Raw genomic sequence first — 24,140 nt, forward strand, 5'->3', positions numbered from 1 at the left:
TGTAAAAACATTATTTTTGCTAGAGCTGTATTGTATAAATTGCAAACTACAAAGAAGGAATTGTCTAATTTGAAAACCAAGATTATCCAGCTACCCTCATTTGAGATCACAGGTTCAACTATATCTCCTGAATATATATATATTAATTAATGTATTATATATTATAAATAATAACTGTTAAGGAGAATGGCAACACCTGCTGATTGTTGAAAGGCCCCATTGAGCTTTCCTTAAAAGGCAAGTAGTGACATTAACTTCGTTCACTCTTTTGCGTCACCTGGTCATTTAGGTCGCATCATTTATTTTCATTATTTCATGTCTCCAGTTTCACATTCAAAACCTTTACCTCTGTTACATACAAGAAACATTTGTGTTTACACCAAATATGTTTTCTCAAAACATGGGTTAAAATATTTTTGTCATTGTTACCCTCAATTTCATAAAAAACAAAAACAGTAAGGCAAGGCTACTTCAGCCTAACCTCAGAGTTATGAAATTCATTGCCTTAAGTTATTTTAAGACTGGTTGTGAAGATGTTAATTCATGCATCTAACAGCGTAATCATGTTTCCTTTGTCCTTTCGACACCACCTCTCACTCCCTTCCTCTTTCTGACTGAAAAATACACCACTACAGAGTTATACCAGTAATAAATAATAAAGAAGAAACAAATAAGTCCACTCTTTCATGATCATTCATTTGGTTAAAAGGTCAGTCACTTCATCCAAATTAGGAAAAAGACATGAAAATCATACATAAAAGAAACTTTTAAACCTGTACAGAACAAGTCTTGACCAAAGATAAACGTGTAAACCATTTTCCTAATCATGAACATGTATGTGAGAAGTGGGCAAACCTTTAATACTTCATGAGAAGAACTTGAAAATGTATTACATTTGTGCAATAACTCCAATTACTAGATAATTTGTACTGGACCAAGAGATAGAAATAAACTAAATATACATCATCTATCATTTCTGCATACTTGTAGCTTCCTGTCACAAACAAAAAAAACATGAACAAGCACAAAAAAGCACTTCTGTTTCGAAAATCTTTTATTCAATCCACTTATACGAAATTTATGTACCTCACCATCCCCTTGAACATTTGACAGGCTCGGTTTTTGTTTCTCAAGAAATATGAAAACTGAGTCATTCTAGCTCTGAAGCTTTCACTGAAAGGATTTCTCACATTGAGGCAATGTGTTGCTCAACAGGTCGGACCTGTAGTACCTCAGCAAAGCCTTGTCCAAACCAGCAGGTGATGTCAGCCGTGTCCAGGGTGAAGAAGAATAGTCTGTCTCTGCAGCGTGTCCTCCTGTAGACAGACCGTGGGTCTGCTGACAGCACCCCTCTGATGGCGGTAGCAGCCTCCTCTGAACTGCGAAGAAACTTGAACCTTGGTCTGTCACCTTCAGAGGGTCCTGTGTGACATACACGTGCACTCTTGTTATGCTACAAATCATCATTGTCATATTAATCCTGCAAGCTGTACTGTATGTAGAACGCATACTGTACATGCATATACAGAACATGACATTTCACACACATTTTTCACGTACTTTGTATATACTAGTTCAATTTTATTTCATGCTTTTGTTAATTTTGTCTATTTCTATCTTACTGTAAATTGTTCTGTGTCTAAGTATATTGAAAGCATATAATTCCTTTATTGTCATTGCACAATGAAGAACAAGGAAATTAGGTATCAATCTTGACAGTACATACACACATAAAACACTAATTGGAAATAGAGAAAAATTTATTAATTTAAAAATTATAGGTAAAAAACAAAACAGACAAAATACATATAAATATATATTATAAAAGAAAATATTCATTTGCTGTAACTACAACATGAGACAGATTAGATATTGCACTTCTGGATATTGCACATTACTGAGATGTTGTGGCTTTATATACATACAGCAACTTAAAGCATTAGTGTAACTTTTTGATATTAATGAACGTCTGTTACATTCAAGCCATTGCTAAATGAGTTGCTACAAAGCTAATGAAGACTATCAGCTCCACACAACTGTATTTTTCAGTATGGCTATAATCATAAGATTGTGTTGTCCAGTGACTTTCCCGTGCAGAAACTCGAGTGATGATAATTACCACAGAGTCCATCATGTTTTTTTAATCCTCTGTGTCCTCCTTTACTACTGGCAACTGTGTGAAGGGGCCGTGGGGGCGGTGCGTGGTCACGTAAGGTTTGTATCATGTGGACGCGCCAACAGTGTTGTTGTCATTACGTAGAATTCTTCATGGGGGAGACAGAAACTACACACTATAGCTTTAAAGAGTAAAAATCCCTGTATGTTTTAGCAGATTCTGATTCTGAACGGCCGTTTTATATTCATCTCTTACCCAACAACGCCCTCCTGCGGACAGAAACACAACAGCACCCTTTGTGACAACAGGCTTAAAAAATATACTATAATGCTTACACTAAGTTTGGCATACCTGATAGGTGTGTGGGAAGGAAGTCTGCCAACTCCCTCTCAGCTTGAGGGGTAAAGCGCACCTCCAGACTGCCAACAGGAGGCTCTTTGATCCAGCCAGCAATGGTACTGTAGGCCTCCTCTCCATAGCAAGGGTGGTTCACCATTGACTCTGGTGGTTTGGTTTTGGAAGAGTCTGAAACTTGATCTTCACTCTCACAACTCTGGCAAAGGTCTCTGTGGGACACATAGGCCTTGACCTCCTCCAGCACAGCATGTAGGTCTTTGGGGAGGGAAAACTGAGCACTGACTGACTGAGGTGAATCTGTGACTGGAATATCACATTCAGATTTGTCTATTGAGAGGGGACTTTCTATGTCACCATCATCATTATCATCATCAGTTATTTTACTTTTTAGGTCTGACTGAGCATCAGAGTCTTTATGAAGGTTTAATATATCTGTTGTCTCGTTTAGTGCCACAGTAGTCGCCTGTGGTTGGTCTGTGTTTGAATCATGAGGCTCTGAGCCCACCCTTGTGTGGGGGGAGTCGTACTCTGGGATGAAGGGTTTGATGTCCAGGACTGGGGTGCCAGCAATCATGTCAATGTCTGACAGATGTATTGTATCACCTAGAAAATAAAGGAGAGAATGCATTAGTTTCTATAAAGCTACTTCTTTCTAGCCTGGCTGACACCAGACCCTTCTCAGCTGTAACTGAGAGTGGGTCTGGGAAAGGTTCATTGACAGTTCATTTCCAAAGGGGCGTTACCAACAGACGCCGCTCAAATGCCTCTGGGCGCATTGGATAGTCCAACCAATCAGACCAACGATCCGGGTGACACTGCGCTTCGGTAGCCGTCATGTTGAATGTAACCAAAAAGCTGCTCGCCATCGCTGCGCTATCGTCGTCGCGTAAAGCCCGCCTCAACGGTTGTGATTGGTGTAAAGTCCGCCTCAGCGGTTGTGATTGGCTCCTCAATTTTGGGGACATTGGAAATGGGTTTGAATGGGCTCTTTGCCAGACTGACTTGCTGAGCAAATCTCAAATTTGCCAGAAGTTCGTCAGGGTTTACCCTGGCGAACTTCTTTCTGTAGCTGAGGTTAAATTTAACAGCTGAACATTTAGACTTCTAGTATATTTCATGTAACTGCAAGCAGTGAAAAATAGTCTATACATTTCCATTCGGCTAAATCTGAACATGTGTCCTCACAAAGACACAATTAGCAATTGAAGACACATTTTTGTTAATGACACTCACCTACAATTTTATCAAGTCTAGCTAGAGTTAGGCCCAAGGCATTTGGTCGGTGGGGACTGCGTGTCGAGTACACACCAACTCTCTGACCGTTGAGTCTGGGAGGTTTCACTTTGGCTCTGTAGCTCAAGTGCCCATTTTTGTGAAAGAGAAAGATGATCCTGAAGGGAGACCAAATAGGGAAAGTCACACAGATGACATGAAATGAACAGTGAATACACAAAGTCTTTATTTGTGCAGAGGCGGTTTATGTTATTCATACAGCTTTTAATACCAGTCCAACGTGGCTTAATGCGGTCTTATTAGACAGGTAAAAGACAACTCATTCAAGCAAGGAAAGGTCAGCAATAGACTAAAAATGTCTCAATGAAACGCATTATAAAAAGTTTAAATATATGCTTCAGAGCAATCAAATTATAAAATCAAAAGTTTTGGTGTAGACTCTGGACATCAACTGTATTTATAACTGCTGAAGGTTGAAATGAAAAAACGTTTGTAGGCACACCTCAAAAACCCACATTCAGCAATTTAACCCCAACGTGCTTCAATATCACAACATTGTTCCTTTTGAGCAATTGTCAGTGGAATGAAAAACATTGCTTAGAAACCAGCAACAACACTTTTTTTACGCTAATATTTTGGGTAATAGCAACCTCAAACCATGGACTGGACTGGGAAAGATGTACAGCATACATATGCAGTACACCAACTGTATGAGACCTACCAGACATGGGAGTATTGCTCCAGGCCCACCAGAGCGTGCTCAGGGTTATTGAAGACACTCTGCTGGATGCGCAGTTCAGCCCTTGAGGGGCCACAAATGGTGGGCTGTCTGGGAGTCCCATTCTTCACAGAGAAACAGGAACTGATGTAACCAATCGGGACTGTCTGGATGTTTCCTGCCAGTGTTACACAGATAACAACATTGTTTCAGTTAATAACATTTTAGAAAATGTGTAACACTGATTTTTACACTTTTTTTTGGCTATTTTTATTGAACTACATATCTTCTTCTCATACATATTTATATGCAACTCAGCAAGAATCAACCTTACAGTCAACCTTCTTTATATTTTTGGCAAAGTGTAAATTTAGAATTTTGTGGATGTTGGATATCTTTTGTTTGATATAGATTATTATTGATATTTTATACTTGCACTCTTTCCTACTTTGTACTACAATTGTTGCACTTTTTCAATTTCAATTTTCCTTGGGATAATAGATATCAGAGAAATGCAGCAAAAAAATATATATATTTGCTGCATTACCTTTGGATTTTGGAAAGTTGGTCAAACAAATTAAGCAATTTAAAGATGTCGCCAGTTTTGATTGATTAACTTTTCTTGTGACTAAATTACTAATCAATCAATTAAACAATATCTGAGAGATTAATAGATAATACCAAAGCATCATTTGGGATAAATAAAGTTAAAAGACAATATAATAATATAATTACTATATAGCTTATATGATGTGATGCAGTGGTAAAAATATGATATGAGGAAGTTCTGGTGGGAAAAAAATATTACTTTAATACTTTTGTGGGTGACTTTACAGTTGTGCTAACTACCTTTCTCTAATGAAGCCTGTGGCGGTGCTGGTGTCTGGTCTTTGTCAGGTTCACGGAGTCCAGTCTTTGCCACAGCAGACTGAATGGATATCATATGTTTTCGATGAGCTCTAACTGCACTGTCCAACATCTGCCTGTTAAAGAAGAATCAGATACCAGTAAGTTAAATATCATGTCAAAAGAAATACAAATAACATTTAATGAAAGGGAAGTCAGCAAAGAAACACAAGGAAATGCAATTCAACTTAATGTCTACAAAGGGAAAATAGCGTTGAATATTAATATAATGTCTATTGAAGGTAACACACAAAACGTTAATTGACTGCTACAACGGTTAAAAGTAGATTCATATCTCCCATTCTTCAATAACGTAACGTTGTTACGTGAACATACCTCAGGTTCTTGACTTCTTTTCTCATCACAGAAATCTGCTGATTCAGTTTATTAATATGCTCGCCGCAGCAGTCACATAGAGAACTCATCTTACTGATATAAAGAATGATAAAAAGCAGTTCTGGAAAAAAAGTTAGCTAGCTGTTAAAAACAACACGTGCGAGTTTCTCTTCTTCTTCTTTAGTTTTATTAGTGGGCTACAAACCAACGTTTAAGGTGCCGCCTCCTACTGTACCGGAGTGTGTAATATCATGACTTTAAACAAGCATCCCACAAAAATAACCTATAAGAAAGTATATTCTGGATATTAAACCTGTTTTATTTAAATAATTAAATAAAACCCTTTATACCTGTAACCTCTAACAGTCCTTTAATGCTCCACTCCCTTCCCATATCTACCACCCTGTCCTTCAATCTCTTTATACAATAAAGTTCCTACAACCTATTAGCACATTTACAGTTTCCCTACAATTACAAATCTCACATGTATCTGTCACTGTCTTGTTGAGTTAAGTACTACCAGCAATATAACAAAATATACAAACAGGCAGATGAAATATCCAGTTACACAGGCCTGAACAAACAAGGCACAGATTAAATACAGCTATTCTAATCACACTGTAAGCAGTAATAAAATATACTTAGTACTACTAGTATTTGTATTTTATTGGAGTGAAATTTGACCATAGGTTCATTTCTCCATCTAAGTTAAAAAATTACAAAGTAAGTAAAGTTTATTTGTATAGCACCTTTCACAGATAAAAATCACAAAGTGCTTCACAATAAAATGTAATACAATACAATAAATTAAAATACAAGAACATTAAATACAAATAGAAAACATTACCATAAAAACAAAGCAAAAAAAACACATATATACATAACATATATATAACACATACAATAATAATAATAATAATTAATAATAATAATAATAATGATATGAAATGAAAGCATGATAGTCTCAAAAGAGCCTGTACAAAACACCAGTATAAATCTATGGTCTTCACACATTTTGAAAATAGAGGGATAAAAATATATGTATTAATTTAAAGGATGTCTTATTTTATTATTGATCATAGATTTATCACATACGTACTAATAATGATAATAATGGTCACAGTCAGAGGGTGGTAAGCAGTGTATTTTATTAGGTGAAAAACAACTTTTACAAAATTCAAATAAACCCATAATTACAAATACATCCTTACCAGTGATTTATACCATTTACTATTAAATAAAAGCAGGCAGAATTTGCTGTTTACTAAATGCAAAATAGAATTTGTGAGCTTCGAAAGTGATGCACAAACCAGAATAAATAAGAATACAAACAGGTTTGGTTTGGTTTGAATTCATTCAGTTGTCAAATAAGCAATACATATGCTCAATATGTTGGTTCTCTTCAACCAACAGGCTGCACACTAACCAAAATAATACTCAGATACAAACTAAATGGTTGTATTCTGAGCCGAGGCAGTATCTGAGAAATGTGCTTTAGAAAATTAGAATAAATTTCCTGGGAAATATTTTTGTGGAGGAGGAGTCAAGGACATCGTTGGAATTGAGAACATTTTGTTTTGTTCAGGTACAGTGATCGACGGTGTCTCAATCAAATCTAAATTTAAAAAAGAGAGAGAAAACAAGACAGGATACAGTTCATATTAAGACAAAAAAATAAGACAAATGAAAATCCTTTAACGAGGCAATGTCTTTAAAATGTCTTATTTTCCACACCATTCATTCTCCTTGCAGTCTAAATGTCGTCTTTATTACCTTCATCAGATCTTTTGTCCTGAGATGGAGAGATGTCTTCCTCCTCATCTGGGCCCAAGTCCTCAATCAGGTTCAGGGCCTCCCTGCCTTGTGACTCTGTGAAGAAGGTCTCCACTTGGGAAGGAGCTGCAGCTGCAACAGGGGCTTGGGTCAGGACTGGGACTGGGACTGCTTCTGGAACTTGAGCCGAATCTTGGACAGGGATTGGAGCCGTATCTAGGGCTTTGGCGGGAGATGGAGCAGAAGCTGAGGGTGAAAAAAGGACTGGAGTTGGATAAATTTGAGATGGAGAAGTCAGATCAGGAGCAAAGACAGGCCTTTGGATGGATCCAAGCACTGGCAGAGGTGCAGGGGCAGCAAGGACAGATGATGGTTGTGATTCCGGAGCAAGTAAGGGGGCTAGAGAGCCTGGTGTTTGATCTGGGATGACCTCAGCAGGTTCAGGCACCACTACCACTGCAGGAGCTTCCTGAGGCACTGCTGGCTCCTCCAGAATGACAGATATCTTGGGTGTGGGCTCACTCTTCTTGGGCCTCCCTCTCCTCTTCATGCCACTCTCAGCCCTGGGTCTTTTCCTCTGGCTCTCCACCCTGAGAAAATACAACAATTGTAATCAACTTCAAAAGCAGTGGACGTTGATACAGCTCTTTGTGATACTTTTGCTAAGCTAATAGTACAAAGTCCTTGACCTGGATCTGGGGTGTCAATAGAAACACAAGAGCAACCTTTGGTTTCCTCTTGCTCCATATTCAATATAAAGCAGAGAAGTGATAAGCACCTGGAGTGCTGATAATGATGTAACTAAGCATTGGGAAGTACAGTGTTTTATAAAGTAAGTTTTGTTAATAAAGCCTTATATAAACATTTCTAACCAATGCTAAAATTGTACCACCCCCCACACCCCATTGCATTAAGACAATTATTTACTGTATCATTACACTGGTATATACTGTAGATTTCTAGGTCTGCACTGCTAAACTAATGGTTACTCCAAATGAACATAGCTGTAAATGTAGGTCAATGCACTAACATTGGCTGTGCCTTTCTATAAATTTACCCCAAAACCCACTGGTTAGTCTCCTTCTCTTCTGCTTCAGCCTTTCTCTTCCTGAGAAGATCCCTGTCTCGCAATCGGCGACAGATCCCTCCTATAAAACAGAGAAACCATGCTTACAAGGGCAGTATGAAATTATAGACATGCAGAGCAGTATTTTTCACGCATGACAGGCAAATGTGGATGACTGATGGCATTTAAAGATGTGGTTTATAGACATTTTTTCCTTCCAGCTACACACTGGTAAGACTGAAACATGTCCACACTATGGTTTAAAATACAGAAATACTAAACATGTCTTCTCTCATTTGTAGTAACAGCAGCTTAGCTATTTCTGTCTGAGTTGACCAAAAGACACCACACAGTCTGCAAATGAAGAACTGTTCACCCAAATTTCTAGTGTGGAACTACTGAAGTAGAAGAGAAGTAAATCTTAAAAGTTACCTTGGTCCTCATTCGGATTTTTATATTCCGACTCCTGCTTCTCTGGTTGCAATGTCTCCTCCATTCTGAGTCCTGCTACTGTATGAACGTATTCAACTCATTTAAGACAGGCTAGCATGGAAAAGAAGACAGAATAACTTCTGACTGTTTTCTAGTCCCACCCCAAAATGAATTATCTGGTTAACCATTACCATAGTGCTGGAAGAGTTCTTGTAGCTTTGGTCTTATCATATTTGTAAAGCTGGAGGAGTTGGCACAGCATTGACAAAGAGAGAGAGAGAGAGAGAGAGAGAGAAGCCTGGAGCAAGTTGTTTGAGAGCAGCGTGTATAGGGATAAAATATGTAGGCTATGTGGTAAAGGGGGAAATACACAGAAGTTGGCTCATTAGACTAACATGTCTTAATTAAACTAATAAACAGACTAGAAAATAGAAAGGACTCTTCTGTTTTCGCTGTTGCTTAGCAATGGCAAAAGTATAATTTCACTGAATTTATATAGACAATTATTTAATGACTGCCTAATGTTGGGAGGGAACAAAACAGGTCAAGAGTTAAAAGAAGTTCTGAATCTGACTACTGTGTTGAGAAGGCATCAGACATCCTGAGACTAAGCAAGAAAGCATGTCTTCAACTGCAGTAAGGGCATACATCTTATCGCACAGGTGGAGAGCTGCTCAGTTGGGGTGTGTTCTCAATCTTCTCCCAGCACATTGAGCCCTGATGTGTGTGTGTGTGTGTGTGTGTGTGTGTGTGTGTGTGTGTGTGTGTGTGTGTGTGTGTGTGTGTGTGTGTGTGTGTGTTTGAGCCACTCAAGAGAAAGAAGCTGTCCAGCAGAGTCAATAACACTCAACTGCCAACTGCCTCCAGCACTGTAGGGGGAATGTTTGAGGGTCTCTTGGTTAAATTCAAGGAGCATCTTGCAATTTACATACTCTTTCTAAAAGTATAGATAACTGTATGTCAATCCAAACTGTCTGTTTTGTGTAGTACATTCTTTATGGATTAACTTATGGCTGCAAAAAAATGCCTTTTTTGCAGTAGAAAATTTGCACCTTCACCTGTTTTATCCAGGGTAGATTTCAATCTTGCAAGGCCATACAATGCCAAGTAGTATAACTTCCTTCTCTGGGATACACTGACTGAGAAGAACTAACTGTCCCATTGTAAAATTCTAACAAAAACACACAGTCACACATTTAAACTACCTTGAACATTTAGCAGCACCTCCAGTATCAATATTGACTTCCAGCTGACCAAAAGACCACAGGATGCTGCACACGGTTAACTCTTACGCCGATAACCGACACAAGAATGGACTCCTTCCAAGTATGCACGTCTTTCTAAATTACAGATTATTACCAGCATTACTGTTACAGCCACAAGCAAAAAGGGCTGTCACTGACACACACATCCATATCGTTGAACAATGAAACTCATATTTGAGGAATGGCAAAGCAGATATTACAGTGCCATCTTCTGGAGTACATTTTCAACTACCAAAAACTGATTTAAAACCTACATACAACTTGCACAAGGCCAAAAACTATTTAAATAATGTACCCTGGACAGGTGACATCCTATGTTAAATCTTTACTATACTACTAACCTTAAAAATATATCCATAATTTTACCAAAACCCAGAATAAAATTGTTGATTCATATTTCAATTTTTAAAAATCCACAATTACTTTTCCAATCCAATTTCCTTTTTATTACTCAGTAGACTTCTACTTGAGGGCTCTGGTGTCTCAGGAAGTAAAAGGGGGGTTGGGGTCGGAAGGGGTGCCCTACTCTCCATGTGTATATACAATGCTCGCTTTACTGCAAACCAAACACACCCCTCCTTTCTCGCAGTGTGTCCAAACGGTTAAATGAATCTGGCATTTATGAACCAAACGTACAACACAATTTATCCATTGTGCACTTTATTGATCAAAATGGTGACACAGATTACAAATGTATCATTGACTGGGCTTCAATTATAGGCTACAAGTATGCATTTGCTAAACAAAGGAAGACAACAGGTTTAAGTAGTAATCATAGCAGGACTTCGTGTTGTTAGATGTTCGCCTTATTTACACATACAATATGAAACAATAACAATATTATGTTAAATGTATCAAACGCGGGAAGGCTTTCAAGCTATGAAACTTTAAGTTAGGCAGATAAACAACGTTGACCATATGACCTACTTTATCGACGTCTAATTACTATTTTGCGTAAACTGTACATGTATTCTGCATGCCTTTATTTAATAAAACTGACTTTACAGACAAAAGGTTGTCACTAAACACTAAACATAGTAGGCCTACATCACTTTCCTCGCAGAAATAAATTGCACCACAACACTGTTTCGGGGCAGCGTCATGTTTTGTGACTGCAATGCCTTTTAGAGGTGATGGGCGTTTCTGGACGCAGATGGCGCTGTTGAGCATATATTTTGTTTCAGTCCCGTTTCCCTCCATGGTTTCTCCTCTCTCCGACTAACTTAGCGTTTGGCTCAGTTCATTATACAGTCCTATATTCTCCCTCCATTAGGGCATCTCTGCCTTTGGACTGAAGATCCCACCAAAACCCACGAGAAAAGTTTTACTTTCATAGGGCAAGATGGACATGAAAAAGAGGATCCACTTGGAGCTAAGAAACAGGACACCGTCTGATGTGAGTCGTGCTTTTTAAAACCAACCCTTAGTTTTCTGGCTAGCCTTGCTAGCCAGCTTGCTACTTTTTTGCTTTGCGAGTGACCTGTGTGGCTAACGTAATGGTGACCACATGGGCTTTAGATTATGTTTCTCGTGTATAATAGGGCGGAAAACACTCGCACAACAAGCTTAATCCTTTATACTGTTCTGGATTGGGCGTATAGGGGCAACGAGAGGAGAAAAGCTGTATTCAATCGTTACTTTGAAACGGCGATTCCTAAGCTTGCTGGCATTATTGCAGTGCTTTAACCGTTTCGCAGCCTCCTTGGTCAGTGGTGCACACACGATTCGGCTCGACTCCCCCGTTGTACCACGATTAGTAAACTTCTTTTTACGCTGATATATTAGGAAATTTGCTTCCTGCGCCGCGTTTGGCATTCACAGAGCGGTATATTTCATACAGACCTTGGAAGCCATGTTTGCTGCTAGCATTACTGCTAAAATGGGGCTCTTTTTTTAAATCACAAATGCTCTTTACAACTTCAAGGCGTTCGTGTTAAAAATGTAGTTTTTGTTACATGTAAACGGGCCATCGCCGATCACGAGTTACATATTGAAATGTCTAACGTTAGAGTACGTTAATATCAAATGGGCAGATTCAGCAGCGACAACAAAAAACAGTCACTTGATTCACGAGTCATCCATACCTTGAGCACTTAACGTTAAGCCACTGTTACTATAATCCTAGCCAGTTGATGTTTACACAAACTGTAGCAAATAGCCAACTATTCCTGTTACCGTGAATTGTTTAAAGCCACGTTTAAACTGTTGCGATTTGTAAGTTGTTGTTTTTTTAAAGGGAGTGTGCAGCAATTTATTGCCCCAAAATACTTACACGCTCGCATAGCAGTTACGTTACCCTTTCATATCCTGGCATCTAGCTACTCATCTAAATATTGCACTTATTTAATGAAGTCTGGTGATCAGATGATTCGGAGTCATTCAGGCAGCAGCAGCCACCTAACTTGGTGTTTTTGTTCCCGCCACATTACCCCCTTCGCTACACTAGTCAAAGACAACAAAAATACATCCAGTTGTAAAATTAAAACGTCAAGACAACGATTAATCGTCTAGTAACGTTACTTGTCATCAGAGCTAAACTTGTTGTTTGCAACTAAAGCGGATCGATTAGTTCGCCAGCGGCTTCATTAACCGAGCCAGCCTGCTTGAATGCAAGGAGATCCGGTGCACCGCGCTTGATGCGTGGGCAGACAAAAACTCGACGGTCGGCGTTTCCTCTCGACTCATGCATGAAATAAAACTAATTTAACATCGAAAAATGACTCAGATCACGTTAATGTGTAACTAACGATAATGACTCTTTCTAAACAGCACTTTTTTGCCATTGAATTGTTCAGAGAACTGCATAACGTTACTGTATCTCAGGAATCGCCATGTTGTCATTCTGTCGTCTTTGAAGCTCTGGGAGAAAGGAACTGTCTCCATCTTTGTTTTTACTAAATTTCCGTTCTCAATATATCTCCTTCGCCACTTCGACCTGAAAACGATGTTGTACCCTGTAACAAACTGGCAACACCGGTCGTTCGCTCGACGACAAAGAATACTCCACTTCCCAAATGAAAGCTGGTTTAACGAAAAAGCGAGTCTTTACTAAGGGTGTATTCGCAATCCTTTCCGTTGCTGTTGGCTAATGGCGGGCAGACAGACCTCTGTAGCTGCTCCTCTACTGCACGGCAGCGTTTAAAAGGGGCAATGGATAGCCTGTAGCAAGCTAGCGCACTAAAAATCATTGCATTTGTCATTAGTGACTGCATCAGCAGGCCATGGGTAGCTACTGCTTTGCTCTTCCTCGTTTCAATGAAATCAATATGTTATCAGTCGTGCCCGGATAAAATAAAAACGAAAGTGTATATAGATGAAGATACAGTATCCATTTCGGTGTTTTACTTGAGAAATCGTAATCTTTGACGTTTGACAACAACTTTTTTTTTTTTGCAACGTTTTTGTCCAATATTGAATTACGCAACCACCTTTAACTGACTCAAACTAACTCCGCCTCTAGACTTTTTTTTTCTGATATTTTACAGAAACTACAAAATACCTTTTTAATAACGTTACACAAAGTAAAGGGCCATTTTGCATAACAATAACATCCCCTATTAAACACGTTGTGGTTATGTCGTTTTGTTTACAAAAGTTACATTTTGTTTTAGAAAGGAGAGTTTGTAAAATATTTTAGATATTATAATTTATATTATAAATTTGTTTTAGAATAAATTGTAGTTATGGGTCAGTAGGTCTATGTATAGTTTAACTTTATGCATACGACTGGATATTTTTTATGTGAATGTGATATATTATAATTTTCTATATTTCAGGTACGAGAACTTGTCCTTGACAATTGTCGATCTGTTGAAGGAAAAATCGAAGGCCTCACAGCTGAGTTTGTCAACCTGGAATTCCTTAGCTTGATAAATGTTGGCTTAATGTCAGTCTCCAACTTGCCCAAACTAGGAAAACTTAAAAAGGTAAATATTGTTTCACCTTCTTACCTCCATCTACAAGCTGAATTGTGTTAGTGTCAGCTAACACAATTAATATTTAATAATATAATAAATAATATTTCCTTCTACCATCTTTCAGCTGGAGTTGAGTGACAACAGAATTAGCGGCGGCCTTGATGTTTTAGCAGAGAAACTACCCAACCTCACACATCTAAATCTGAGTGGCAACAAATTGAAAGACATCAGCACATTGGAACCGTTGGTATGTATTTCCATTTAGAAGCAACACCACACATATCCATCTGCATGCCTACAGAATGTGTATACTTTCTTAGGTTGTTGCAGACATTGTGCTTTGTTTTCTTATCTCATGTTAATGCCAAATTCATTATAATTAGATAAAGCATTTTGAACAATTAATCAAAATCTTGTTCTGCAACTGTTTCAGTATAATGTGATTTCACTTTATTAGCTGTTATTACTCATCCAACAGCATACAAATAGCATATACATTTCTAATTTCAGCACTGCTGGTTTCATAACACATATCACCCAACCTAATGCTCAGTACACATCAGTATCGTGTACCCTTTAACTCTAAACACGACAGTACTTGACTGCATTTGATCAACAGAAAAAGCTGGATAACCTGAAGAGTTTGGACCTGTTCAACTGTGAAGTGACAAACCTGAATGACTACAGAGAGAGTGTTTTCAAGCTGCTGCCCCAGCTTACCTACCTTGATGGTTATGACCTGGAGGATAGGGAGGCCTCTGATTCTGACGGAGAGGTGGACGGAGATGGCGTAGATGACGATGAAGATGAAGGTAAGATGTTCTTCTAATATCTCAGAGATGGCTCTGGTCTTCCTGCTGTAAGGATATCCTTAAAGAGATAGTTGGGATATTTTGAAGTGGGGTTGTATGAGGTACTTATCCATAGTCGGTGTATTACCTAAAGTAGATGGCGGCTGGAACCTTCCCAAGTTTGGAGAAACAGGCAGGAGTACCAATACGATATGCTCTCTTTAAAGCTACCAGACTCCCTATGACAAAAACAGTAATTTTACCTGGCAGAACACGGGAGTTGCTGTTCTACCGCTGCCTTAATCGGATAGTTTGTGTGAAATAAGTGAATCCGAACTAACCCTTTTTAAAACACCAAAGTCACACAACAACACAAACTTTATTTTTTTTAAGTCCAGAATAGCTGGAAAGATATCAATATGAGATGAATATTACCGCTAAATATTAGAATACAGTTCAACCTCAACATGACTGCCTGTCTGGTTTTGATTTCCATTATTAACTGCGTCTCTAACTTTGAAAATATAGTTTATAACTGTTGGATTAGTTAAAGCATGATTCCACTTTTCACTGTCTGTGATTGACTGACTGTTGCTTTTGTATTGCAGAAGGAGAGGAGGAGGAAGATGAGGATGGAGAGGAGGAGGACTTTGACGAAGAAGAGGAGGACGAGGAAGATGAGGAGGAGGTAGAAGGAGAAGAGGATGATGATGACGTCAGCGGAGAAGATGAGGTAATATACAGATAGCTAATGTTATTTGGCAGAAAATCTTCTTGCAAGGCGCTTGGATGCATCGTTTCCTTTTTAATTTGTACATTTTTGTTAACCAAGGAGGAAGACTTGGGTCAGGATGGGGAAGTAGATGAAGAAGACGATGATGACGACGATGATGAAGAGGGTATGTACCGTTTCCGTAGATTTGAACACCGTGCCCTTCACATATAAAAAAAAATGCATTCCGAAAGCACCTCAAAGACTTCAACACAGTAAACTACAAGTACAACACAACACTCCTGCAACCTCTCTTCATATCACAACTTTAAACTCTCCACAATAATTTTTGTTTTTTTGTCTTGAGAGGTGGGGCATTGCTTATACTAACTTGTAATTCGGGAGCATGAAGTAGGAAACTTGAGTGATATTTCAGATTGGGTTAGACAGAATCACTTGATTTTTCTTCATTAAAAAGGCACAGAACTGTAATGGCAATGACCACTACAGACTGGGACCAGAATCCATAGAGGCATATAATACACACAATTTACTAACTTCAAAGTAAGCCGGTAGTACATTTACTGTTAAGTTTACTCCTTAAGATTTGAGTCCCTGGCGCCTGGGTAGCTCACCTGGTAGAGCGTGCGTCCATATACAGAGGCCCAATCCTCGCCGTAGCAGCCATGGGTTCGGTTCTGACCTGGAGCCCTTTGCTGCATGACATTCCCCCTCTCTCCCCTTTCAAGTCTAAGCTGTCCTATCAAATATAGGCCAACAAAAAAAATTATCTTTGTATGAATTCAACAATTCTCAAATTTTTGCTATTTGTGTGTACTCTTAAAGGCAGGGATTATAACTTTTCCCAATATACACTTTTGCATATGTTGTTTATAATGGTATTTACACCCCGACAGCAATAAATAACGCATGGGCTCAGACAAAGGAGCAAAAAAACATCCGTCACCTGCCACGCTGCGCGTACTCTACCCCTCCCGTGTATGAGCCTGATGTCAATGCGCGTCGTCACCGCATTGCTAATAATAGTCGTGTTTCTTTTAAACATTCGGTACAATAATATTATGTGTTTGCTTACCAGTGAATGAGACGTGAAGTACAATTGCAGTCCTTTCTCCGCTCTGAAGCAGTGGTGCTCGTGCACGTCTGTGTGTGGGTCGGACCCATCATTACTACCTATTACTGACCACTCATAATATACAGTGCCTTGCGAAAGTATTCGGCCCCCTTGAACGTTTCGACCTTTTGCCACATTTCAGGCCTCAAACATAAAGATATAAAACTGTAATTTTTTGTGAAGAATCAACAACAAGTGGGTCCCAATTATGAAGTGGAACGAAATTCATTGGCTATTTCAAACTTTTTTAACAAATAAAAACTGAAAAAGTGGGCGTGCAAAATTATTCAGCCCCTTTACTTTCAGTGCAGCAAACTCTCTCAGAAGTTCAGTGAGGATCTCTGAATGATCCAATGTTGACCTAAATGACTAATGATGATAAATAGAATCCAGCTGTGTGTAATCAAGTCTCCGTATAAATGCACCTGCTCTGTGATAGTCTCAGAGGTCCGTTTAAAGCGCAGAGAGCATCATGAAGAACAAGGAACACACCAGGCAGGTCCGAGATACTGGTGTGGAGAAGTTTAAAGCCGGTTGGATACAAAAACATTTCCCAAGCTTTAAACATCCCAAGGAGCACTGTGCAAGCGATAATATTGAAATGGAAGGAGTATCAGACCACTACAAATCTCACGAGGCCCGCCGTCCCTCTAAACTTTCAGCTCATACAATGAGAAGACTGATCAGAGATGCAGTCAAGAGGCCCATGATCACTCTGGATGAACTGCAGAGATCTACAGCTGAGGTGGGAGACTCTGTCCATAGGACAACAATCAGTCGTATACTGCACAAATCTGGCCTTTATGGAAGAGTGGCAAGAAGAAAGCCATTTCTTAAAGATATCCATAAAAAGTAGTCGTTTTAAAGTTTGCCAAAAGCCACCTGGGAGACACACCAAACATGTGGAAGAAGGTGCTGTGGTCAGATGAAACCAAAATCGAACTTTTTGGCAACAATGCAAAACGTTATGTTTGGCGTAAAAGCAACACAGCTCATCACCCTGAAACGCACCATCCCCACTGTCAAACATGGTGGTGGCAGCATCATGGTTTGGGCCTGCTTTTCTTCAGCAGGGACAGGGAAGATGGTTAAAATTGATGGGAAGATGGATGGAGCCAAATACAGGACCATTCTGGAAGAAAACCTGATGGAGTCTGCAAAAGACCTGAGACTGGGACGGAGATTTGTCTTCCAACAAGACAATGATCCAAAACATAAAGCAAAATCTACAATGGAATGGTTCACAAATAAACATATCCAGGTGTTAGAATGGCCAAGTCAAAGTCCAGACCTGAATCCAATCGAGAATCTGTGGAAAGAACTGAAAACTGCTGTTCACAAACGCTCTCCATCCAACCTCACTGAGCTCGGAGCTGTTTTGCAAGGAGGAATGGGCAAAAATGTCAGTTCTCGATGTGCAAAACTGATAGAGACATACCCAAGCGACTTACAGCTGTAATCGCAGCAAAAGGTGGCGCTACAAAGTATTAACTTAAGGGGGCTGAATAATTTTGCACGCCCAATATTTCAGTTTTTTATTTGTTTAAAAGGTTTGAAATATCCAATGAATTTCGTTCCACTTCATGATTGTGTCCCACTTGTTGTTGATTCTTCACAAAAAATTACAGTTTTATATCTTTATGTTTGAGGCCTGAAATGTGGCAAAAGGTCGAAAAGTTCAAGGGGGCCGAATACTTTCGCAAGGCACTGTAACTCAAATAAGACATTCTTGGATCACTTGTTTTAAAAACGGTATGATAATGTAAATCAAATAAGCGTGTGAGTGTAAAACATCTGAAAAAGGAAAGGGCCAGTTAAATCCTGAAAAAGGTCAATACTGAAGATGCATATCTGACACTGTTTATTTTCAGCTCCTAATCATGTAACATTATATCATGTAGAGAGACAGCAAAACATGATGGTGACCATTCTTAAACACTGCCCACACTCCCTAATATCCCACGAGAGGATGTCTTTGACAATGCTGAAGTAGGCTATTCAAGATGTTTGTTAAAGTTACAGTAAATGTTAAGAACCCTGTGTATGTATAAGATATGTAACACTTAAATGTAGATTGTTAAAAACAAACATGAATCCAGTGTGCTGTGACTCGTCCTGCATGATTAAAGGGTTAGGCTGAGTCTTGCTGCTGTTTTAGTGCCTGCAGATAAACTATTAGATTTATATTCACTGTTTTGCTAAAATTGAAGGTTTGTCATCTTGGCACCCAGTGTGACACATACTTCCTCTTTGCCCCCTAGAAGCAGAAGCTGGCAAAGGAGAGAAGAGAAAGCGAGACCCAGAGGATGAGGACGACGATGACGACGACGACGACGATGATTAAGAGCAAAACGGAAAACGGGAGCTTTCCGAGTTACCCTTACTCCCCCACAAACCCGAACGTCCGCCCTCCTACAACTCGCACCGCCTTTGTAATCCACGTCAACCCCCAGCTCTGAGCTCTTTTTAATGGGACAAGACTGTACCGGATGGGTGGGCCGAGTGGAGCTGCCGACCCCTTTTTTTCTCCCCACCATGGAACTGAGAGCCACCCAACACCCTCCACCTCACCCACCCCACGGCCCCCAGGTTCTCAGGCAGCCCAGCACTCAGCATTCCACAATTTCACTGTCGACCCCTCTTTATGTATTCCCGTGTGAGGACTTTGGGACTGGTATCTAGTTTTGGGTCTGTGCTTTTAATATTTTGTTGGATGAATTATTTTTTGTTGTTGGGTTTATTTCTCTTTTTTTTGTCTATTTTTTTTTCTTCTGTTCCTTATTTTTCCCAATAAAATTATTGCTATAGCAGCTGTGCAACCAGCGAGCCATGATTTTTAGTGTGGCTGCCTGTTGCACAAATCAAAGTTGTAGCTACATTTTTACTTTCTGTATGACAAAAAAAAAAAAACTTTGTAAATAAAATGTTAACATTTTGTGCTTTTCTCTTTGCTGCCTTGCTTTACTGGTGTCCAAAGCTAGAATTATAAAATGACGGCCATCATCCACCCCTGCTGTTATTCTACACTTATAGTGACTGTAGTCAACAGTCCACAGAAAAGGTTGTCTTAAAAGACAGGTTTATATAATCTCCCGTTTTTTTTAAAAATTTAAACGCAAGCCAGGCAATCATGTACAGATGAAAGAAGTTGGCCACCTACATGTTGCAGCCTCAGAGACTCCAAATAGTCAACAGATTACTGAAGAGTATATTAATATTAATGTGTTTGAGCCATTGAGTGAAATGTCTCACGACTTAACCACTTGAACACTAAGCATATCGGGCAGGCTACACTACTACTTGCCACGTCATAACTGAGCACACGAGTTCCATTTGACGGCAGTATTAAAATACATGCATTATATTTTAATCATCCGCAGTCCATTCCAATACTCTCACTTTTAATAGTTTACATTTAATCAAACTGTGCTTTGGTAGGCTAAATTTGGCAGCAGTTGTTGAACTTGCTGGCTTAAGATTCAGGAGGAAACGTGACCTAATGACATGAAATGTTATCAGGAAAAATGCCTTAATGAAATAAATAAAAAGGGATTTTTTTTTAAATGTGCAATTAAATAAAAAGTTAAATCCAATAAATGTAGTTATGAAAGTTAATGATGAAATAACATTAGACATTACATTATTAAAGCATTAGTTTTAATAATTTCTTTATTTTTAATACACAACTTATGTATTTTTTGGTTTTAATATTGAACATTTTGAGGTTCCATAGTAGCCCATGTGGTCACACAGTGACATAGGCCAGCAGTAAAGAGTTTATATCATAAATTCTGCTGTGTGACTGTTCAGTCACTATAAAAACAGTGATGAAGAAATTAGCTCAAAAAATGGCAGCTGCTCTGTTATTTAGCTAGAGATATGCAGTATTTATTTGCGGTATAAACTACATAAAGCATTTCATTCCCAAGCTAGCAAATGATTGTTCTTTAAATGCACAATTTTGGCAGACACTTTAAACAATCCTTTTTTCATTTGCATTTCCAGTCAGACTTTTGAGAGGGAGAACAATTATAAAAATATTAAAAAGAAAAAAATTGGATGGAGGAAAAAACCCATTTGAATAAATATTGAGGAAAACATGGACACGATTAAGCTGATTGGAATGGCTCTGGAAGTAAAAACTGTCACCTTCAACTGTTGTGATGTGGTCAAACAGCTAAATCAGTCCTTGAGCAAGTCCACTGGCCGACTGTAAAAACAGCAGTACACAGTGGGAATGTGTTCACCGTCCACCAACAGCAGTGGTGGTTTGGAGTTTACACTGGCCGGGGTGTTGCTGTTCCAGGACAAAAGTCAGCCAGAGATGAAGCTGTGCTAGAACTGTCCTGCCAGAGGTCAAAAGGTTCACAATTGTATTGAGGCCAGTGTGTCTGTAGGCAATGTGTGGGTTGGTGTGGCAGTTTCCATGTGGCAAATCTTTGACAAGTGGCCATGAAATGTAAGCCTAGAATTTCATTATGGCGATTGTGTTCCTGACTACATACTAAATACAGGCATGCATGATAATTTGTGCTGTATCTGGTTATTGTTTGTGTTATATATCTGCAAACACTTCTGTAACATCTATGCATATTTACATGCCAATCAGAAAATTGTTCCTCTTAAAGCTATAGTGTGTAGTTTCTACTGCCCTCATGAGGAAATCTAAATAATAACAACAAAACTGTTGGCGCACATAGAGATGAGAGACAAGGGAATGTTTAAATTCTGAAAGCAACAAATATGATGAATTGACAGCACAGTGGCAAAAACTATGAACACCACTGAGAAGTACCTTGAGGGAAAACACATTTCTATTTATAGAACTGTGCCATTAGGGTAGACTTTACTAACTGCTCAGTGTAAATTTGTGTGTACTCAATTCTGGTTATTTAAGTCTTTGCATTAACAAATTATCACAGCTAAGCCTTGAAAAAACATTTATGAGTTCCCTATCACATGTAAGTAAAATATTTATATCACTTCTGTTCCACAATCTTATTTCAAAGCTGAACCATCATACTGGGAATCTCTCCATCTTCTAAAAAACACATCTCTACTTATCCGTTTTAGGATTTATCATCCCTGTTGTCCTAAAATGTAGCTTTACAATTAATTATTGTCACTGGAAACAGCAGTTGACAAAAACAACTCTCTCTACTCAAGGTCCACTTACTTATAAACCTCATCTACTAATGAAAACCGTTTAAAGCTCCAGAACAAGCGATTAATAGACCTTGAGTGGAGATAGTTTATAAAGCTCAATAATTATTTTGTTAGCATTCAACAACTCAACAGGTCCTGTGTAGGATTGTGCAATTTAACCAAATTTTTTCTAATTTTAGATTATAATATGTAAGGAATAATGTAGAGAGAGCTGGTCATTATTGCAAATTAGAACCCCAAAAGGGTGATGCAGGTTCCTGACCCAGGAATAATAATATATAACAATATATATCATCATATATTACATTTACTGGAAAATCTATTTTACCTATACTATCCACTACAGTAGTAGATACTCTTTCAGCTTAAAATATGAACTGTTTCAGATTTAACAGAGAGCAATAAAAGACACCCAAATACATTCATAACTGAAAGCTAGTGGATCCCAAACTAACCCAGAAGTGGTGCAAGACTCTGGCTCTACAATGGCTTTAAATAGTTTCTTCACAGTGACTCCACATCAGGAAAAAAATCAAACAGGCTTTTTATCCTTTTTTAAACAGTTTGCGTGCTGTATTCGCCAAGAATTCAAGTACTTGATTAAATGGTATTTTCCTTTGACTGCATTTTAAAATAAATATATAAAAACTTAACTGCTACATAGCATCAGGTACAGAATTGGCATACACAATAGCTGCTGTAAAACGGGTTGATTATTCGCCAATTTTCCAGTAAATTTTCCAGTCATCAAAAATAAAAACAAATGCAGCTCAATGGAATGCAACAACACAGCTGGAATGATATTGTCATTCATTTAGATCACTCTCATTCAAGCACACATACATTAAAACACCACAGCCATCTCCACTTACAGTAGTTTAAATATTTAAAACAAAAAAACAATCACCAAGCATAAAAAAAAAAAATTAGCGTTATCGCACAGGATGTCTGCTCCTGCCCTGCAACAACTTTTAAACAACACGCAGACAGCCCCATCATTCAGTCAAGACAGGCACAGACATCCTTTTTCATCTCTGAGCTAGAAAGAGCATAAAAAAGCTAAAAAATACAATTAATTTGCATAGCTGTGAAGCATAAAAAATAAACAGGGTGAAGGTCGACAGGTGCAAAGAGTTTTAAATCGTGTTACAGCTAGGTGAGAATGTGTGTATTTATATGAACAAAGAATATGTGCACCTGACTGAAAGAAAACACAAAGTTGAGGTTTAAAATCACCCCTGTGCAGTGAGTAGTGGGCTCATTAAAGGATAAGAGGTGAGTCAGGACCTTAAGAAGAGGTGTGGTGGTGTGAAGATGGGGTTAGGAAGTTTGTACAGTAATGCACGTGTTCCACGAGGGGGTGGAGGTGACCCCCATGGGTCAGACAAGTCTTAAGGTGAGCTCTGGTGAGACTGGGAGTTTTTGATGTTCTTAATCTCCAGCTCCAGCTGTTTGACGCGCACGTCCCTCTGGTTGAGGAGCTCCCTCAACCGTCGGATTTCCTCCTGCTGCTTGTGGAACTTCAGACGCAGCTGTGGACAAAGCACATGCACAATATATTGGAATATATATCAAGGTTGTAACTTCCATTAGAGAGATTAAATCCTTTATTTGAATAAAGTGATTCATCACATTGAATGAGTTAGTCTTTTGTTTATTAAATCAACTTTCTTTAATGACTATAACTCAACATAAACACATGAAGGCAACAGGCCAATCCAATAAGGGCATCAAATAATGATGAAATAATAATAAAATAATTGTGTCCTTTAGGCGTACAACAACATTATGCTAAGACAGAATTGGTAATAAAATACATTTTTGGGACAATGCTCTGGAGTTATTGGAAATGTTCGGATCACACGAGTCAGGAACAATCCTACACAGCCACCACTGAAATCTAATTCTACAAATAGTAGAATACTAATAATATAATAATATTAGTGTAGCCTAATCTTTATCTGCAACTTTGCAGCAATACCAGGTTCAAACAGAATAAATAGACGTGCAAAAAAAAGAAGCTGTGAATCATTAGAATGTTGATTTAGAATTTGAATTATATACGTTCATCTAGGTCACTTTCAATCATTACAGTGTACTCAGCAATATTTAAGGGTAAGGCTGATGATATTCTATATTTTTGTTATTGCAGTATATCTCATGAAAGGACCAAAACCAACAATTTGTTAGTCCATTTCCCAATACTTTCCGACTTCC

At 38.6% G+C, this 24,140-nt stretch overlaps 4 protein-coding genes across 8 annotated transcripts in view; 1 reads left to right on the forward strand and 3 right to left on the reverse strand.

Moving 5' to 3' along the window:
• Positions 1–675: 675 nt before the first annotated feature.
• On the reverse strand, positions 676–5,852 carry trmo (tRNA methyltransferase O). 3 transcript variants are annotated; one of them, XM_039808877.1, is made up of 7 exons: positions 5,667–5,852; positions 5,274–5,407; positions 4,428–4,602; positions 3,707–3,864; positions 2,468–3,076; positions 2,372–2,385; positions 1,743–2,264 (listed from the first exon to the last, which is right to left on the reverse strand). In XM_039808877.1, exons 1-7 carry the CDS (start codon positions 5,753–5,755, stop codon positions 2,253–2,255), a joined length of 1,191 nt encoding a protein of 396 aa, XP_039664811.1. In that variant the 5' UTR covers positions 5,756–5,852; the 3' UTR covers positions 1,743–2,252. The 3 variants fall into 3 exon arrangements, with proteins under 3 accessions (XP_039664792.1, XP_039664811.1, XP_039664801.1); XM_039808858.1 differs by lacking the exons at positions 1,743–2,264; positions 2,372–2,385 and adding an exon at positions 676–1,422 and having other exon boundaries at positions 5,667–5,851; XM_039808867.1 differs by having other exon boundaries at positions 1,743–2,385.
• Positions 5,853–6,789: 937 nt separating this feature from the next.
• hemgn (hemogen) lies at positions 6,790–9,373 on the reverse strand. 2 transcript variants are annotated; one of them, XM_039808919.1, is made up of 4 exons: positions 8,938–9,373; positions 8,509–8,587; positions 7,440–8,029; positions 6,790–7,281 (listed from the first exon to the last, which is right to left on the reverse strand). In XM_039808919.1, exons 1-4 carry the CDS (start codon positions 8,999–9,001, stop codon positions 7,169–7,171), a joined length of 846 nt encoding a protein of 281 aa, XP_039664853.1. In that variant the 5' UTR covers positions 9,002–9,373; the 3' UTR covers positions 6,790–7,168. The 2 variants fall into 2 exon arrangements, with proteins under 2 accessions (XP_039664853.1, XP_039664844.1); XM_039808910.1 differs by having other exon boundaries at positions 8,497–8,587; positions 8,938–9,370.
• A 1,977-nt stretch (positions 9,374–11,350) lies between these two features.
• Positions 11,351–19,692, forward strand: anp32b (acidic (leucine-rich) nuclear phosphoprotein 32 family, member B). The gene is made up of 7 exons (XM_039808931.1): positions 11,351–11,598; positions 13,979–14,128; positions 14,244–14,366; positions 14,739–14,931; positions 15,519–15,643; positions 15,743–15,809; positions 19,019–19,692. Exons 1-7 carry the CDS (start codon positions 11,545–11,547, stop codon positions 19,099–19,101), a joined length of 795 nt encoding a protein of 264 aa, XP_039664865.1. The 5' UTR covers positions 11,351–11,544; the 3' UTR covers positions 19,102–19,692.
• Positions 19,693–20,608: 916 nt separating this feature from the next.
• coro2aa (coronin 2Aa) overlaps positions 20,609–24,140 on the reverse strand; it is a 36,838-nt gene continuing 33,306 nt past the window's right edge. For both annotated transcript variants that reach the window (XM_039808888.1, XM_039808897.1), the window contains exon 12: positions 20,609–23,455. In XM_039808888.1, the coding sequence (XP_039664822.1) occupies positions 23,315–23,455 (141 nt within the window). In that variant the 3' untranslated portion in view covers positions 20,609–23,314. The remainder of the gene's footprint in view (positions 23,456–24,140) is intronic.

This window comes from Perca fluviatilis, chromosome 1 (genome assembly GCF_010015445.1).
Source record: "Perca fluviatilis chromosome 1, GENO_Pfluv_1.0, whole genome shotgun sequence".
Classification (NCBI taxonomy): Eukaryota; Metazoa; Chordata; class Actinopteri; order Perciformes; family Percidae; genus Perca; species Perca fluviatilis.